At 41.6% G+C, this 18,365-nt stretch overlaps 1 protein-coding gene across 1 annotated transcript in view; it reads right to left on the bottom strand.

Moving 5' to 3' along the window:
* KCNN2 (potassium channel, calcium activated intermediate/small conductance subfamily N alpha, member 2) overlaps nucleotides 1–18,004 on the bottom strand; it is a 141,867-nt gene extending 123,863 nt beyond the window's left edge. The window contains exons 1-2 of the mRNA XM_012659561.1: nucleotides 16,736–18,004; nucleotides 16,016–16,111 (exon numbers count right to left, since the gene is read on the bottom strand). Of these exons, the coding sequence (XP_012515015.1) occupies nucleotides 16,016–16,111; nucleotides 16,736–18,004 (1,365 nt within the window). The remainder of the gene's footprint in view (nucleotides 1–16,015; nucleotides 16,112–16,735) is intronic.
* Between the last annotated feature and the right edge of the window lie 361 nt (nucleotides 18,005–18,365).

Below are 18,365 nucleotides of genomic sequence, written 5' to 3'. Positions count from 1 at the left end.
TGATTACTATTACTATGCGTCTGGCACAGGGCTAAGCACAGTATAATTCTCACAGTAGCTTTATCAGATAGGCCCCATTACCCCCATTTTACAGATGAGAAACTGAAGCTAGGAGCTGTTAACAGGTTGTTAAAAATCATTAATAAGAAGTCAGGAAAACCTGGGTTTGAATCATGTTCTCTTCCACCTGGTCGTTTTTTTACTTCTGTGCTAATCTGCAAGAATCTGCATTATAAACTGTCACCCTGAAACAACAGAGTGCCATAAAATCATTTCAGAATTGTTGTGACAGTATCAGGTTTATGTCTGGGGCAGTGATTCTTGCAACAGCAGAGAGGATGGACCACCAGAAAGCAGCAGGGGTAGGGGAGAGCCAGCAAACTGGGGTTGGGGAGACGACATTAATACACGTTAAAAATGACAAGGCTAACAACCAAGACGGGAATTCCCAAAAGAAGTCTCAGTATTCCTCTGGGATGAGTCTAGGCTGCATGTCATTTATTCACAGTTTTACTTTATTGTGTACTATTATAGAAAGCATAGGAAATTGCACTGTAACTCATAATTTCATGGATATTAGTATTTCAGATGAGGCTCAAAGAAGTGGTAAGCTTAAAGAAAAAAATACTAAGTCTACTATAAAAATAAAATAATACAAATAATAAAATACTTGACATGTAAAACACACGATACTATATATAATTTTTCTATTGATGCTATATATATTTTACACCTTACATATTATATATATTATGGTACATATTATGTTGTCACAATATAATGCATAACATACAGTATACTACCTAACATTTATAAAATACTCAGTAAGTACAAATATAGTAGAAACTGTAGGAGAACCTGGAAAAAGTCAAAATCTGGACATCAGAATCAAGGCACTGATAATGTTAGCAGGAAGCAGAGGTAATGCCAAAGACACTAAGGAGAAAGTATCCATAGTACCCTGGTGATTCTCACAGGGTTGGGAGAGATGAGTGGGAGAGTAGAAACTGCGGCCAGGGTACGCCCTTCCCGAGGAAAGCAAATGCCAGCAGCCACGAGGAGGCCGGGGGGGAACGACAAGGTTGGCATGTGCTGAGCCAGGGCCCTGCGGGACTTCTGAGGGGAGCTGCCCAGTAGGCAGCTAAGAGTGGAGAAGACTGTCTGTGTGAAACATGACTTTAATCACTAGGAACAGAAATAAGCAAATTAATAAATTACACATGCTGCTAGAACTCCAGACCAAAAGAAAACAAAAACAAACACTCTTTACTGCCTCCCATCTTAATTTGAGACTTTTTTTATGATAAAATATAGAGTTAGAGAACAATCGACTATAAAATACTTTCTTCACAATATAAAACAAATGAGCCTCACTTCCTGCTTGAGACAAGCCACACCAACAGCATCATGGAACATCATAAACCACAACCTTTTCAGAGACTAAGTTGCCCACCTTTTCAGAGACTAAGTTACGCAGCACTGTGGATCAGACAAGGGCATTCTCTCCTTGCTGGCCTCCCTGAGAATGATTCCAAACCCTGAGACTCCACAAGTTTCTACTACGGCCATTCTTTTCACAGGTGATGACATAAATTTAATTCAATATGCAATTCCACCTCAATCCTAGGAGTGCAAGCTCATACGAGGAAGCCTGAGATCTTGAGCCATAGCAGAAGGCCTTGTACCTACAAAAATCTGCATTTCTTAGTCTGTGTCTACCTAAATCTCTGCCTACCACATACCTTAATGAGCAAGAATCAGAGCAAAGAATAAAACAGCTTTGGATGCAAAAGCAGAAAAAATACTTTCGGGCATGTCTCTCCTCACTTTTGCTGACCATCCTCTTGCCAAACTCAGGGTCTGGAAAACTTTTTCTGTACAAGATCAGAAAGTAAATATTTTTTATTTTGCCAGCCATGTGGTCTCTGTTGCAACTACTCAACTCTGCTATTGTAACACAAAAGCAGCCATAGACAACACCTGAGCAAATAAGCATGGCTGCATTCCAATAAAACTTTCTTTAATACAAACATGGAAGCCACACTTGTCCAGGGGGTGGGTTTGGCCCATGAGCTGTAGTTTGCCAACCCTTGTTCTAACTAATCAAGTATTTGCCTTCTCTGTCTAATGCCCCTCTTGGGAGAATTTGGTTCAGCTACCTTGACATAGAGTACATTATTACCCTCCCCCATCCCCACACCTTGAGATTCTTCTAGACTATAGGCTCTGCTTCCCTGCTAATGCTACAGTATTTCCTTAATAATGACAGTAGAATAGTAACAATAATGACAGTAGAATAATAACAAGTTGTTAACATTGACTGAGCACTTATGATGTGCCAGGTGTCATGCTAGGTTCCTCATAAACATTGTCTCGCTGACAATGAATCCTGAAGACAATCTAATGAGATAGGTACAATTATCATTTCCATTTTACAGATGAAAAAAAATTAGTCTGAGAGGGGTAAAATTTTCCTCTCATGGTCACTCACACAGAGTAAAGCAGAGCTCTAACTCCAATCTGTCTGGATCCAGAGCCAAAGTTCTTAACTGCCACCTGAGCTGCAGTCCAGCAGCACATGAGGCTGTCTTACCTGTCTTATCTAGGTGTCTCTCTGGCCTCTCCTCCTGCCTACACTGTCCTCTGGGGGGCTACACTTTGTGTTGCCACTCATACCCTGCCTGGACAGTGACAGATCTAGCCAGGTGGCATCTACTGCCTCCCAGAGTGGCTCTTCTGCTTTTCACAAGGCTTTAACATTCAACATAAACATGAGTACAAGCAACTGATAAGATCCTTCATGACTGGGAAACGTTATGTTCATGTCTATTTTTCCACCCTCCAATGACAGTGACGCACCCAAGGGTATTAGAGATCGTCATGTCTCTTCAACGTGTCTCCAAGGATCAGAGGCAGATCGGGAATCCTGACATGGCTGGTAGTCTCAAAGCATGGCACGTGTTCCCCGGGAATATTCCCAAATGAAAACAAGGCTAGGGAGGCTGAAAGAGGGATGGGTTATGGAAACACACCCAGTGGGGGCCTCGGTGAGCACCTGGAAGGGAGGGCTGTTCCTTAAAGAGATCTGAAAATCTCTAGGCAAACTGAAAATAAAGTCAGTGAGATGATTTCGAAATCTATTCTCCTTATCTCTTTGGTAAAGAGGACTAGATGTGCAGCACTTCATTATAAATTCCCCCACTGGGTTAAAGAAAAAGGTTAAAAACCATCAATACCTGGGCCCCCACTGTGAATGTACAGGTCATCATTCCCACAGCACAGGAAGAGGAAATGTGGACAAATTAATAAAAAGTCACCTTCAGCCTGGAAATGCAGCTAGAGCACATGTCACATGGGCATCTGTGCCCATCACTTCCACCTCAGCAGCCTCCCAATCCCAGTGCTGAATTTTGTTCCCATGTGGCAACACGTCCAAACTGGGGTCTTAGAGACGGGACTTCCTCTCACCCTCCATGACACTGATGATCTCACTGTGGCCACATGTGTTCCCGCACCAGTGCAGACGAGACCTCTGTGGCTGGGTAGACGCTTCGGAGCAGAAGCCCACCCACCGAGTGTTCTGTGTGGATCTGCACGGGACGTTCAGACACCTGAGGGACTAGGTCCTAAACACGTGTCCTCTTTCCCTCTGTGGCTAGTCGTACAAAACTGCAATGAGACACACGTGATGGATAATTTATTTCTAAATAGCTGCCACCGAGGCAATCTGCACACACGGCATCAGAAGACTAAGCGAGACAGCAAGCATGACGGCGAGTGGGCTGCATCTTCATCCCCCGTGTGAGAAACACCCGAGGGACACGTTCTGAGATGCGAAGCAGAACACGGCCAAAACTCAACGACGGAAAAATAGCTATAGTTGTCAAAAAGAATAAAAGAGACTGAGTGAATTAGATATGCTACAGCAAGAAAAGAGAAAAGGATACAAAGTGTCATTTTTAAAGGATATAAAAAATTTATAAAAAACCTATAAAAGCCAGTGGAAACCAAAATCAAGGAAATTAAAAAAAAGTTTTCATCTCCAAATAGTGTTGTTGCTTTCTTTTTTCAAAAAACAAGCATATTGGTGATTTCTCTTTGTAGCACCACTACTTAAATTTTAAAAGTCTGCTCGAACACATTTTCATTAAATATCCTCTTTGATGTTGACAAATAAGATTTAATAAAGTTCTGGACTAAAATACTAACGAAAAAGTGAAATTCTAGTTCAAAATAGCTTTCAACACTATTAAAATTTACATTATCAACAGGTTCAAGCAGTAAGTTAAAGCTTTTAAATCAATAACATTTATAATAAATATGTCTTCAGCTATTCTCATCTCAAAAGGCAGAGAACAATTCCTTCTCTTTGATATAATAACTTTTTCCAAGTACAGGATGATTTACCTACATGAAAATAGACCTATGACAAGTTTCTAAAGCTAAGACTTTCAGTGTTAAAACTCCATTATTAATTCCACATAAATGAAATTAAGTTTTTAATCAATAGCTTTATGTGGCTACATATCTAAAAGTATTAGATACATCTTTGAAAATGATGAAATAACTACTATACATCCCAGAGCCATGACTTTTATATCACATTATATGCATACAACTTCAATATTCAGCCTAATTATTATTTTTCAATACCTTAAATAATCTGTGACTATAAAAACAAATCCAATGCTAGGATATAATTTCCCTAAGCCACTCAGTAAAAAAATTAAACAGTTTAAGGATTAGCATCCACGTAGTTTTTAACCATCATGACAATAGACACTATTCTAAGAAAAGCACTATCCAAGGTCAAATCTATGATAAGCATACTATAGTGCGTTATGCCTTCTCCCAAAAATCCATACGTTTGTGTCAAAACCAATATGCAAATATTGCATGGAATTTCCTTGGAACATGAAAGATTCCTGATAGAAGACCACTACCTCAGCAACCATACAATAAAGGCTACACACCCATATCTCATTATTCAAATTACTTGGCAACAACCCCATCTTAACACTGGATAACCATTACAGATAAATATGTAATTGGGTAAAAATGCTCAGAATATTCAAAAAAGCAAAGGACAAATTACTGATGTAGAATATTAGTTGTTATAATTGTCCACATAGTACAGTCCAAAGTTTACAATGTCTAAATCCCAACATGTCCTATAAATTCAAAAAGCAAAGTCCAAAACTCATTCAATGATAATACATTGTTCAAAACCACAAAATGGCATAATATAGACTCGATTAATGATTATTTGAATGAAAGGGAAGAGAAGATACAAGCTCCCTGATAAAAAGGGAACTACCGTACCAAGAATATTCCAAGGTGTTACTTGTCATATTTATACACAAAAAGTCTTCCCAATTCTTTCAGACCACTGCACCCTAAGCTCTATGGTTGAAGGCAGTAGAATAATAAACAAAACTCTCACCAAAAGTAAACCACAAAAACAAAAACATTTCATTTAAATGACCTATAGACCCACAATGAATACCAGACAGAAGTGCTGCCTCTAACAGTCATTGACACGTACACTTTAGGCTGTTTACTACCTCTTATCCTTTCAGCAGGAGTTTAATACCAGAATTTTCCATTATCCAAATTATTCCCTATGCTTACTTTTTAGAGTGCCTCACTTAACTCTTATAAGTCACCAGGGTCCTAATTAGTGATGAGGACAGTCAGTCAGCTGTGATGTCTGAAGGGGTTAATGCAGCTTGGAAAGGCCTTGCTTCCAGCATGAAGACACACCCATGGCAGACTTATAGCGAAAACGGCCATTTTAGTAAACACTGTAAGCCATAACATCATACTTAAACACTCATTTACAGATCTGAAACCCAACAGCCGAAATGATCACTTCCCTCCTAAGGTAGCCAACTTGCTCAAAGGAAGCTTCTGAACTAATTTTATTTTTTAAAAATGGCCATCCTTAATAGACATCAAAAGCTTTCATTTAAAAATATGCATACGTGTACACACACACACACACACACACGCACACTCTCTAGGTTAAGTGTTAATAAACTAATAAACACTGTTAGAATGTCCACTATTTTTTTCTGTTCTCTCTCATAAGTTTGGTAAGAAAAAAAAAAAAAAAAAAAAATACCACTGTTTCCCAAAGCCTAGAGAGGCTGGGCTCCAATTCCTCCCCTTCCACCCCAACAAACCCCGAAATAGTGAACAATAACCAGCAACTGGCACGCAAATAGCCCTCACCACATGCCAGGCAGTGTTCTAAGTACTTTATATATATTAACTCACTTAATCTTCATAACAACCTGATGAGAGAGGTACTCTATATTCCTCATTTTACAGACAAGGAAACTGAAGTTCAGAGAGATTAATTAACTTATCCAAGGTGACACAGCCGATTAGTGGCAAAGCTGGGAATGGGCCCAGACAGACTGGCTCCAAAGGTGATGTGCAAAGCCATAAGATTATTGCAAAAACAGTAAACAACCCAAAGGAGAGTCTGACTACTGTGCTTAACAGGAAAGTTTATAGAGAAAATTTTCAGAAATTATGGTTTTTATGGCTTCCCATAATAAAAAGAATTGGGAACATTTTGGGACAAAGATGTCTTCCAATATTGCTTTCACACTGTTTCTATATAAACTTTAATTAATAAAAAGGGATACCCTTTTACAACATGGGTAGCCAATAGTTAGAAACCAAGATCACGGGGAAATAGGAAGGTATAGGATACTATAGAGAAGCAATTTCCCAGATTTACACAGCACAGGACTCAAGATACTACCTGGTACGTTGAGCCTAGATACTCCATAAATAACCATATCAGTTATTAATAAAGTGGTTTATAAGAACTTTAGAAATAAAAAAACTGATAGAAACTTTTGGGAGAACCATTTTACAAACTATCAATTGTCTTACATAATATCCTTTAACTCAGTAATTTCTCTCTCTTCAGTTTATCCTTAGAAAATAATCAGAGATGCTCACAATAAATAGTTCATCAGCAAGGGTATTCATTATAAAAAATTGTTTAAAATACATTGATTCTAATTTTTAAGTGTCCAAAATAAGGGAAAGCATTAAATTGATACCTAAATGATGAAAAAAAACTTGCAGCTACAGTATTAAAAATGTTTAAACATGGGAAAAACAATAAAAAGCAATATGAAAAGAATATAAAATTTCCTTACACAGATATATATCAACTATCATGCCCATAAACCTGAAATAAATGCATTATTACATAAATAATAATCATCTCTGTGTGGTAAGATTAGACTAATTTATATTCCTTTTCATATTTTCCTATGTTCTACAAATTTTCAAACATGAAGTTATTAACTTTATAATCTGGTGGAAAAAAACAAAATTTTTAAGAGAAAAGCATTAGACCATGTAGCTTATAATACTTAAAATTATAAGCAAATGAGTCTTCTTTTCTTCTTGCATATCACTAATAGACTAGGAGATCCTGACATTGTAGCTGGGAGAGGTGGATTTTAGCAAGAGATCAGACAGTCCTCATAACATTCATATAAACAAACTAGAGAAATGTCGGCCAATAGTCAGGTTCATAAAGTTGTTATGACTTGAAAGGCTATGCCAAACATGGACGAGCAGATGGCTAACAACAAAAAAAGAACTTACTTCTGAACTCTGATCCTGGCTTACTCATGCTATGGGCATGGGTTCCAAAGGTACACTTTTCAAACTCACACCTAGCGTAAAGCTAGGAAGCAGAATTAAATGGGTCAACAGCAAACGGAGGAAGAGCCACTAATAACGACCGTGTTTCTGGAACAGAATCTAACACCAAGTTGAAATTTGGAGTCTTGCCAATTCCACAGACTTTCCATACACAGGATTTTCCAAACCTAAACAAGTGTTTGTCAAATAAACACCAGAATTATGATTCAAACAACTCTGACAGGCTGAAACCCCAGTCTGAAATCAAGAGGCTACTTAATATGGTTAGTAAACGTAAAGCTGAACATTTAGTTCAGTAACGATTTTGCAAGTGTCCCGTGGCAACAGTTCCTGTGAAGCAATGACCATTCCAGACTAACAACGGGCGGTATAATGTAGCATTTTTGATGAAGAGAAGCACAACTCCACTGGAAGATCCTACCGGAAAGTACTGGGTACATGTCTGAACTTCCTCTTTGAAGAGGGAATTCAAAAAACCTGAGTAAGTCCAGAAGCGTGTGATCAGGGACATTCAAAGAAACTGAGATTATTTAACTAGGAGGGCATTTAAAGGGACTTAATGTTTAAATGTTTCACTGTGACCCTGTGAAAGAAGGAACCGAGTTATTCTGTTATGCTGGAAATGACAATCTATTTTCTGTCTCTTCACTCCACTGAAACTGCTCATCAAGGTCAGCAATGACCTTCAATTTGCCATATGCAAAAAGCCTGTCTCTCCCCCACATTAACAGACTTTGGCAGCATTCAATAGAACGCTGTGCCCTCCTTAAAACCCTCCCATCTCCTGGCCTCCTCCACCTCAGGGACAATTCATTCTTGTCTCTTCTTTCTAGTTCCTCCTTTACTCAACCTCTAGATGTCAGAGGATGATCGACTCCCAACTGTCTCATTTCTCTAGTCTCTCTCAGTGATTTCATCAAATTCCTGTGCATCTAAACAGTCTCCATGCTGATAACTCCAAATTTAAATTTCTGGTACAGACCTTTCTTCTGAACTCCAGACTCCCATATATTAATACAATCAGCAGCATTTCAAATGTATTATGCCAAAACAAATTCCTGATTCCACATTCTGCCCTTCAACTTGAGTCTTCCTTTCTCAGCATGATACACTCAGTTGCTCCAACCATATCCTCATGAATCATCTTAGCATTGACGATCAGCGTCTTAGACTCCCTGGCTCTCATCTGCCACATCCAAATCACAAGTAAGCCCACTCTCCCTCCGACACTGGTCTCCAAGCAGCCCTCTTCTGTTCTCCACTGCTGCTACCCAACCGAGTGAGCAGCATCTCTCTCTAGGACACAGCTTGCCAGGAACCTCCTAACAGTCTCCAGACCAGTCTTCTCAGAGCATCAAAACAAGGCGTGCTTAAACATTAAACTGGATTATGCGTCTCCCCTGCTTTAAACTCTTCAATGACTTCCCCACTGCACTCTGAAAAAAAGGCCACAAATCCTTACCATGGCCTCAGGACCCTCCAATATCAGAGCCCTGCATCCCCTCCCACTCTATTCGGTACCATTCTGCTCTCACGTGCTTATGCACAGTGAACTCCTGGTCTCCTAGACCTCTCCACAGGTTGTTCCCACAGAATCTGCCCATACCCTGACCTCCCGATTTTCTCTCTCAGTCCTTTTTATCCCTTTTAAGGCACTTATGGCAACTTACAGGAATTTTGTTTCTTTCCTTTTTTTTTTTTTTTTTTTGGTCATCTCTCCTTAAACCCACCTTGGAATATCAGCTCCAAGAGAAAAGGGATCTTTCCTGTCTTATTCCCCATTGTATTTACAGAGTTCAAAAACTTTTAAAATGTTAAATATGGAATGAATGGGACTTCATCTGAACAGAAAAAAATATCTTCCCCAAAATAGCTGTCTGGAGAGGAAACAGACAACGTTGTACACGTGACTCGATAATCATGGAAAGAGGATTCAAGCAGAAACTGGGTGACTGTTTTTATCAAGGATGACATAAAGGGTGTTCCCATGCTGGTGGGATCCTGGGCCAGACGATAATTAAGGTCCCCTCCATGTAATTTCTAGTTTTATACGAAGAACTCTTAAGGAGTTTCAGGTTGAAAATATACTCCCGAAGTACTAAATATCGTATTATTTCTTAATGAGCAGAAATTCTCTCTAAAACAACTCCACAAAACCACTTTATATCCTGACCAAACGTAATTCCGCTGATGGTAAATCAGTGCAGGCTTCCTCTATCCTCCCTGCCAGGTGTGGTTTGGGATGACGACAGGCCACAGTGCCCTTCTCTCCAAGCTGCACAAAACATGGCCCAGAAACGGGCTGGAAGCTCAAGCCTACCCATTTGTGGTAAACCTAAAGTTCCACTCTTCATTCATTTGTGATACTGCTCTGTAAACACACCAGGATCGCTTTATTTAGCATCACACCCATTAATAATGCAGAGATCTTTACACAGGCAGGCGGAGAAAATTAGTCCTGAGTGATTTCGTTACTACAGCGTATACACAAAGTCAAAGGTATTGAGAGTCTTGTTACCACTGATGCAGAGGTTGCTGGCAACGTAGACATCGGTCACCGAGCTGAACACCATCGACAAAGCAATTCGGGCAACTCTGCCACCTCGCTATCTTTCGGAGTCGTACCGTCAACCTGCAGCTGTAATTTGCATCTGTCTCGTAGATATAGCAGAGACCTAAAGATCAATCTAAGATCATTTCTTCTATTTTCTGGCTTCCTTTATCATCACCAACCTCCTCCAAATTTTTTAAACTAAAATAAGAAAACTGTGGCAAATAATTTGCTTCTGATCGCATCTTTACGATGATCATTCAGTTTGTCAACAGATTTGATAAGGCACTGCTAGATGTCACAAAATAGATGCAAAGAAGCCTATGAGGCCATGAGCTTTGTCCTTAAATAGTTTTTCACCAAAAAAACAAAACACTTTTTTTAGAAACACAGTAAACTTTTTAGATTTTAAAAAGCCAAAGACAGTAAAAATTCCTTTTTGTAGCATTGAGCACTGACAATGTGCGGAGGAATAACGTGTGAGGAAGCCAGGAATATAAACTCTGACGACCTTTCTGCAGGCTAGTGGGTAACACCTTTCCAATTAAAATGCAAACTCCCTTTGATTGAGCAATCTTATTGCTGGAATTTTACCATGTTTAAATACTCTAATTAGTAGATTACAAAAAATATACAAGGATGTTTATTTCAGTATTGCTTGTCATAGCAAAAACCTAGAAAACTCCAAATTGCCTATCAGCTCTCAGCACAGGGCTGGTAAAGTAAACCAGAGTACGTCCCTAAAATACGATTCTATGTACCTGCTAAAAGAGAATGACCTAAGTCCCTATTGCTAATGAGGAAAAGTCTCCTAGATATATTAAGGAATAAAAGCAAAGTATGTGTATATATAAACATATCTAAATATTCATTTTTGAAATTCTGAAGAATATATAAGAAACTTAAAAGTGGTTACCACTGAGCAACAGGACTGAGGGAATATAGAATGTGACTTTCACTTTTTATTTCATACTCTTCTGTACTGTTTGAATTACTTTTACCATGCGTATTTGTTATTTTCTTAATAATAACAATTATATACAGTATTTTCTGCATGGTCGGCAAGTATCCGCTTGCTCTCTACAGGAGTGGGAAAGCGAGCACTCTTTCCCAGCCTTCCACGGCAAACCAGGAAGCCTACTAAGTGGGTGAGGGTCCACCCCTCCCCAAGCAGCTCAGATGCCTTCACAGGCTGCTAATGCCCCCGTCCTCATTCGCTCCTCCCTCATTTATGTGGCTTTAACGCACGAATGAAGAGAAATTTTCATTTTTCTGTTCTTCCAGTTATAGAGCTATATAGTTCATCTCTAAAAAGCTAACAGAAGATGAGTAGAGTTATTACACTGGCAAAAGATACCAAAGAAAAATCATAGTCGTTTCCTAATGCTGTTTATTACAACAGTCATCCCTCAGTATCTGCGGGGGGTTGGTTCAAGCATCCCTGCAGATACCAAAATCTGCGCATACTCAAGTTCCATAGTCAGCCCTCCAGAACCCACATATACGAAAAGCCAGCCGTCTGTTATCTGTGGGTTTCACATGCGGTGAATAATGTATTTTCAATGACGTCTGGTTGCCCATGCAGAACCTGTAGATACGGAGGGCCCACTGTATTTATTGAAAAAAATCCATGTATAAGTGAACCCATGCAATTCAAACCCATGTTGTTCAAGGATCAACCACATATTACAAAAACAAAGAAGTGAAAATGTTTGCCAGTAGTGCCTGCCATTCCTCCAAGTTCCATGAGAATGAGAAAAATCAGACATCAGTCCAAGGGGCTGTCTTTACCAGCTTATAATCTTCTGTTTGCCTATCTCAAAATCCCAAACAACTCTTCCAGCTAAAATTGCCTCCACAAGAAAAATAATATTAATAGTACACTAAAGTTGAAAAGATGAAGTGAAATCTACAATGAAATTTTCTGATCTTGAAGATCTCAAAGGGTATTTCAACTTTGTTTTGTACTTATTCCATCAGAGAAATATCTCTAACCACACTGTGGGGGTGGAAGCAAAAAAAACAAAAAAACAAAAAAAAGTCACTGAAAAGTATGCTTCTATTTTTCTTATCATTTGACCTTGAGACTTGAGCTGTGGAGGCTACTTATTTAGTATTGAGCGACCTTTCCAAACTGTATAAAAACAATCCCTGTAGTATTTTTCTTTTGCCAGAAGGTCACAATACACAGGCATTTATTAAAGTTGATTTGTTTATTTACGTATTCATTCATTTGTTCATTTATTTTTTGGCTTTACTGATAGATACAGAAAGCAAGTTCAATGTCTACCTGAAAAAGTCTAATATCTACTTAGCTGAAAATGTGTTCCCACTAAATTTGATTTTATCTAAGTATTATGACCAAAAAAAAAGTGATTTCATTTTTGGTTGTGAGGTGTAAAAGTAATTACTGAAATGAACAAACTATAGCCTGGTGCATTGAGCTGTCTGTGGTACTGAAAAATGACACCACAGCTGAAATTTACTGAGCTGGGTTTTTACAAAGCGTCCCCATCACACTATTTTAATTCAAGCACTTCCGACCATGACTCACCTGAACCATCGTATTTTGCCAGAGTGTGTATAAACATTTTATAAAAGGTCACACTGACTTGCTTTCCAAGGTTCTCCATGAAAATGTCAGGGCCTCCCAAGCTTCGTTAAGCAATTCCGGCGGACAGAGAGCCAGAACATCAGCTATCACGCTTTTCCTGAATGCAGTGAGAAATCATATCATGTACCAGAAACCCACACTAGCTAGCTGATACTATGCGATCGTTGTACCAATATGCTAAAAAGGAAAAGAAAAACTATCATTTTAGATTACGAATGGCAGCATAACCTTGCTTTTAGTAGTTCCTTAACTCAAAGCTAATCAATATATTTGGAATTCTTTACAGGGAACTGAGAAGTGCCCATTAGCTTAAAACTTTTTATGAAAAACAATACACCTACAGCAGTGACAACAGTAAGTAAAAAAGAGGAGGCACAATTCGTCATTTTCCACACAGATACATAAGCCTGTGCAGCTGGTGTCACTGAGTTTCAAAGTCAGGTGTTTTGACAGCGCTGTTGATTCTATTCTCTGGACAAATTAGAACATTCCTGCTTTTCTCTGGTTCTTGACTCAGCTCAGGGTCTTCAAATGTATTTTGTCCTTTTTTTTTTTTTTTTTTTTTTTTTAATAAAAGCATCTCAAATGAGAATTTGGAGCTCCAGCTTTAGGGAGAAATCTCTCTAGATAAAACACTGAGTGTGAAAGCTGCATCCAAAATAACTAAATGATATTACTCAAACATCTATTCTGAAATTATCTTAAGTGCAGTGGGTTTAACAGAAACCATATAACATGTAAAATAAACCGAATATAAAAAATCTAACATTCTGAGATGTTTATGTTGTCCAACAGTGAAGTTCACTGTGCTTATTCTCTGAAGAGGGTTAATCCATGTCCTCATATTTTCACTCATGTTATACATACCCTAATCAACGTATCTATGCATGTGCATAACAGAAATAGTCCTCAAAATTAGCCAATGAGTGGCAAGTTTTCAAGCATGAAATAATCTATGAAAACATGATTTCCTATATTTTATGAGTTCTGGGAGTTTCAACAGTTCTAATATGGTATCGATTTTTTAAAGATAACAAAATTAACATTTGGTAACTCCTCTTAGACTCCTATAAGTTATTTCAAAAAATCTCCCAGTAATTCTTAAGAAGTCAGTGTTTTCAAGACACTTTGTTCTTGATGTCAATACCAGCAAATGTCCTCCCCCATGAACGCTTGTTTAGCTGTGTGATTTTCAGAAGGAACAGGCAAAAATGTTTCATAAAAACCAGCAAGGTCTCTCATTTCAGAATAGAATAAGTAAAACCGCTCTGGCCTCCAAGCAAAACATTTTTTTTTAAGTTACTTAATTTTTAAAAATATGTAAAAACACTTCGGAAAAATATTTTAAGTTTAACCCCATTCATATACTAAACTCTTGGATTTAGAGGAAAATGTGCAAAGAAATATCCATGTTTCTGGGCTTTCCGCATGCAGCAGCAGAGCGCAGCAGGAAGCATTCTGGACTGGAAACTGGGAGGGCAGGGTCTGTTCTCACTGTGCATGATCTAGCTGTGTGGCCTGGCAAGCTACTCATCTCTTCTGACTTCAGGTTCCTCTTCTGTGAACTGAGTTAAAGGACCTATTTTGTTCCTTGCAGCTCTAATTGTCTACCCTTCAACTCAGAATGAAAAAAGGATATCACTTCTCTGCCTTTTGGCTAAGATTAAGTGTAGAAAATGAAGGAAAGATAAACTCATAATGTTAAATTATATTTTAGTATCATTTTAAAACATAGGAAAGAACCTCAAAAGCCACCATTACTAGTACGGAATTAAAAATAAATCTATGTAAATTATTAAAATGTAAAAAAATTCAAATGTGTTTGTCTTGTTTTGGCAGTGCAGTTTTATTACTTATCTCTGAATACTCTCACGCTTTCTAATTCTCATTCTCTAACCTCATCCCTCCAAAAAGACATGCTTTAAAGTTTTGCAAATATGAAAACTAGATGAAGTAATTTCTCCTTCCTCACTTGGGGTCATGTGAATCTTTCATTTGTTTGGGCAATCGTTAAAATCGATTACTTCCATATTTAGTGTGTGTTTGCTAACTGTTAATTTAAAATTAATTTAACTTAAATTAATACTAAATTACTTAAATGGCAAGTCCTATATAATCTTTTAAATTGAACGGCAGTCTAAATTTGAGGCAGTCTACAGGAAGACAGCCTAAATTTGAGGGTTTCATAGACCCCCCAAATGTCTAACAACTACCCCTCAAAAAAATAAAAAAAATACATATTTGTGTATATTCTAACCTGGAAAATCCCAAGCTCTCTGATTTTTGAAAACAAGATATTTTAATTCATAAATCTTAATATTCCTTTGATTGTAGGCTAACAACTAACAGGATGACCCACAAATTTTATAAATAGTATTCTGATATGGGCAATAATAGCCAAATCTAACAAGAGAACTCCTGACTGCATTCAAACAAAACCAACATTTGCTAACAAAACAGCTCACAAGGCCAGAGGCCTTAACTCTTAAATTACCTTTAAAAAATAACAACCATTGTAGGCAAGAATCTACTAAACTACTAGACATATAGAAAATGTATTCTAAACTTACATGATTGTGGCTAAGAATCTATTAAACTACTAGATATACAGAATTTGCTTTCTAAACTTACGACAGATTTTTTTAATGTTAAGGCATATAGCAAAGGTTGGAGGTTTTTTATCTTATTTATATAAATTAACTTGCAACTCATGAATCTATTTTCTTCTCTGTGCTACATTATAGAAGATGATATAGACAGACACAATCTCCCATAATGACGCACCCAGGAGGAAGAAGTGTCTCAAACAAACACACAAGTTTACCCTAGATTAAGGCTAGCGCATAATTGGTCTTAAGGAAAACAAATGTTGTGTCTGATTTGGAAAAGATCTACCTGAAAAACAGAGGGGAAAATCTTAAGGGTTCAGCAGATACACCCCAGAGACTACTGCATGTTTACATACTACACTGACTTGTGCTGTTTTTAACTTCTTGAAAGCACAGGTCAGTTGCTAACATAAGAATACATCATGAGTCTTCTGTAACCTCAAGCAAGGACATGACGGCTTGGAAAAAGCCTCTGCTGCCTCGCCTTTCTCCAGGCTGTCTGCATGGCTTTGGGTCATTCATAAACAGCAGAACCTAAGTTACCTGTATTTCCCTGGCATGGTACACGATGATCAGACCGAGCAGGATGATCGTGGAGAGACTGATAAGGCATTTCAGAGCTAAGGAATACAGCGACGCCTGCAACACAGTCAGACAGAAGCACTTTTAAGCAAGAAGCACTTTTAACCACCTCCCAGACCCCGGGGGTCAGACAGTCCCCCACAAGTGGACCTGAACTCTCAGGAGAACCGGGGTCGGGGACACCTGTCTTGGCTCCGTGATCTGTCAGATCACTCAGCCGCAAAACGAGCGAGAGGAGAGCAGAGCTGGGAAGACGGGTGGTTGGGTTGCCCGGTTGGCGCCATCGCGGACCAAAGCGCCGCCGCTTCTACCCCGCGAAACCGAAGAGGAAGTTACTCCTGAGTTTAAGCGCTGCGGGTTAGAAGGGGCCTCCTAAATACAAGCACCCGGGGAAAAATACAGGTGCTTTCCCTACCGACTCCCGTAACCACTTACTTAATATGCCCGACTGCGGTGGCCACTCTTACTGCCTCAAGAACTTCGGCTGCGTGCGGAAAGGGTTCCTCTCCGAGTTGCCTAGCTGACCAGGAGTGCGCGTCCTAGCCGCGCCCGCTGTCCCGGCGGGCGCCCCTGATAGTCCCGGGAAGGCTGGGGACCCGCAAGAAACGCATTCCCGCCCGTGCACATCCCAACCACCCGGCCCCCGACTCTGGCAGGGTGGGCAGGTGTTTAAGCCCGTACCTTGTCGTAGGCGCCCCACGACAGCTCGGTCTCGATGACCATGACCACGATGCCGAACATGCCGAAGATGAGCGCGTAGTCGCTGAGCCGTTTGCGCTTTTCGAACAAGGCGCGCCGGTGGCCCAGCTTGTAGCCGATGTTCTGGTTCTTCTTTTTGCTAGGCTTGGTACCACTGCTGCTGCCGTGCCCGCTGCCGCCACCGCCGCCGCCGCCGCCGCCGGCTCCGTAGAGCGCCAGGTTGTTGGAGTTGTTGTGCTCGGGCTTAGACACCACGATCTCGGGGGCTGAGGACGAGGCGGCTGCGGCGGCGGCGGCGGCGGCTGCAGACGGGGAGGACGCGCCGCCACCTCCTCCGACGGACGCGGCTGGCTGCAGGGGCTGCGCCTCTGAGTCCATCTCGTGCAGGTTCCGGCGGGACGCGCTCAAGTTGCTGAGCGGCCGCATGACGCCCCCGTTGTACCTGCAGCTGCTCATGGCTATTTCGGTGAAGGGGTTGCTCTCGCGGCGCGCCTGGGGCTGGTGGTGCTGGTGGTGCGCCGGGTGAGGGTGGTGGTGGTGGTGCGAGAGCGGGGGCCCGGAGCCCAGGCTGCCGAGGCTGCCCGTGGGGCTGGCGGCGGGCTGCAGGCTGTGGCACTGGTGGTACTGGGAGGCGGACGCGGGCTGCTGCGCGTACTGCTGCCGGAGCGCACTGGCATGGCTGGACGGCGTCAGCTCGCTCACATTGAGCTGGCTGCCTCGGCGCGAGGAGCAGCAGCAGCAGCACGACGAGCCCGACAGCGGCGAGGAGGTGCGGGTCCGGAAGGCGCCGCCGGGCGAGGAGGTGCGGAGCAGCAGGGACAGGTTATCCCCCGCCCCCGCCCCCGCCGCCGGGGCACCGGAGGAGGCGCAGCTGTTGCACCGGAGGCATGGGCTGCTGCCGCCGCTGCCCGGCTGCTGGTGCGCGAGGTGCGGGTGGTGGTGAGCGTGCGGGAGGGGCGCGAAAGGCGGGCACGGCTTGTCCTGGCTCTGTTGCTGCTGCTGGCAATGCAGGTGTGAGGAGCGTGGCGGCGGCGGCGGCTGCTCTGGGAAGAAGCCGCGCTGGAACTGCAATGGGGTTTCCATGTCGGGGCTGTTAAAGCTGCAGGGAGACCAGGCGGTGGTGCACCCTGCGCAATGCGTTATGGTCGGGAGCGGGGACTCCTGCTGCTGGTGCGAGGAAGGGCCCATGCCGGCTCCGGTAGAATCCAGGCGGCGAGTCCGATTGGTTGGGCGCACCAAAACAATGGGCATGACATCACCTGCGGGGACCGAGACTGAGTTTGCGGCGCGCGCGGCTTAGGGGAGAGTGTGTGAGAGACGGAGATGGGGAGGGGAATCTGCAGGATGGAAGCCCTGGGGGGCTCAGGACAGGCCAGGGCTAGGGCACTCGAGGACTGAGATTCCATATGCTGATTAGGAACGCCCCCGAGCACTGCCCGGGATGGAAAGACCCCATGCAGTGCAGCCAGGCTGCAGGGGGAGGAGAAAAGAACGGGGCGCCCCTCCCTCCCGCGCTGCTGCCCCCTGACTTGTGCCTGATGCGCTGCCCGGATCACCTGCGCCAGGCACTGCAGCACGTCGGGCCACCCGTGCCACGAGGCAGACGCAGGGA

The sequence above is a fragment of the Propithecus coquereli genome, unplaced genomic scaffold (genome assembly GCF_000956105.1).
Source record: "Propithecus coquereli isolate 6110/MARCELLA unplaced genomic scaffold, Pcoq_1.0 Scaffold62, whole genome shotgun sequence".
In the NCBI taxonomy this organism is placed as follows: Eukaryota; Metazoa; Chordata; class Mammalia; order Primates; family Indriidae; genus Propithecus; species Propithecus coquereli.
The sequence above is the reverse complement of the archived record's forward strand: the minus strand, read 5'-3'. Positions and strand labels throughout refer to the sequence as shown.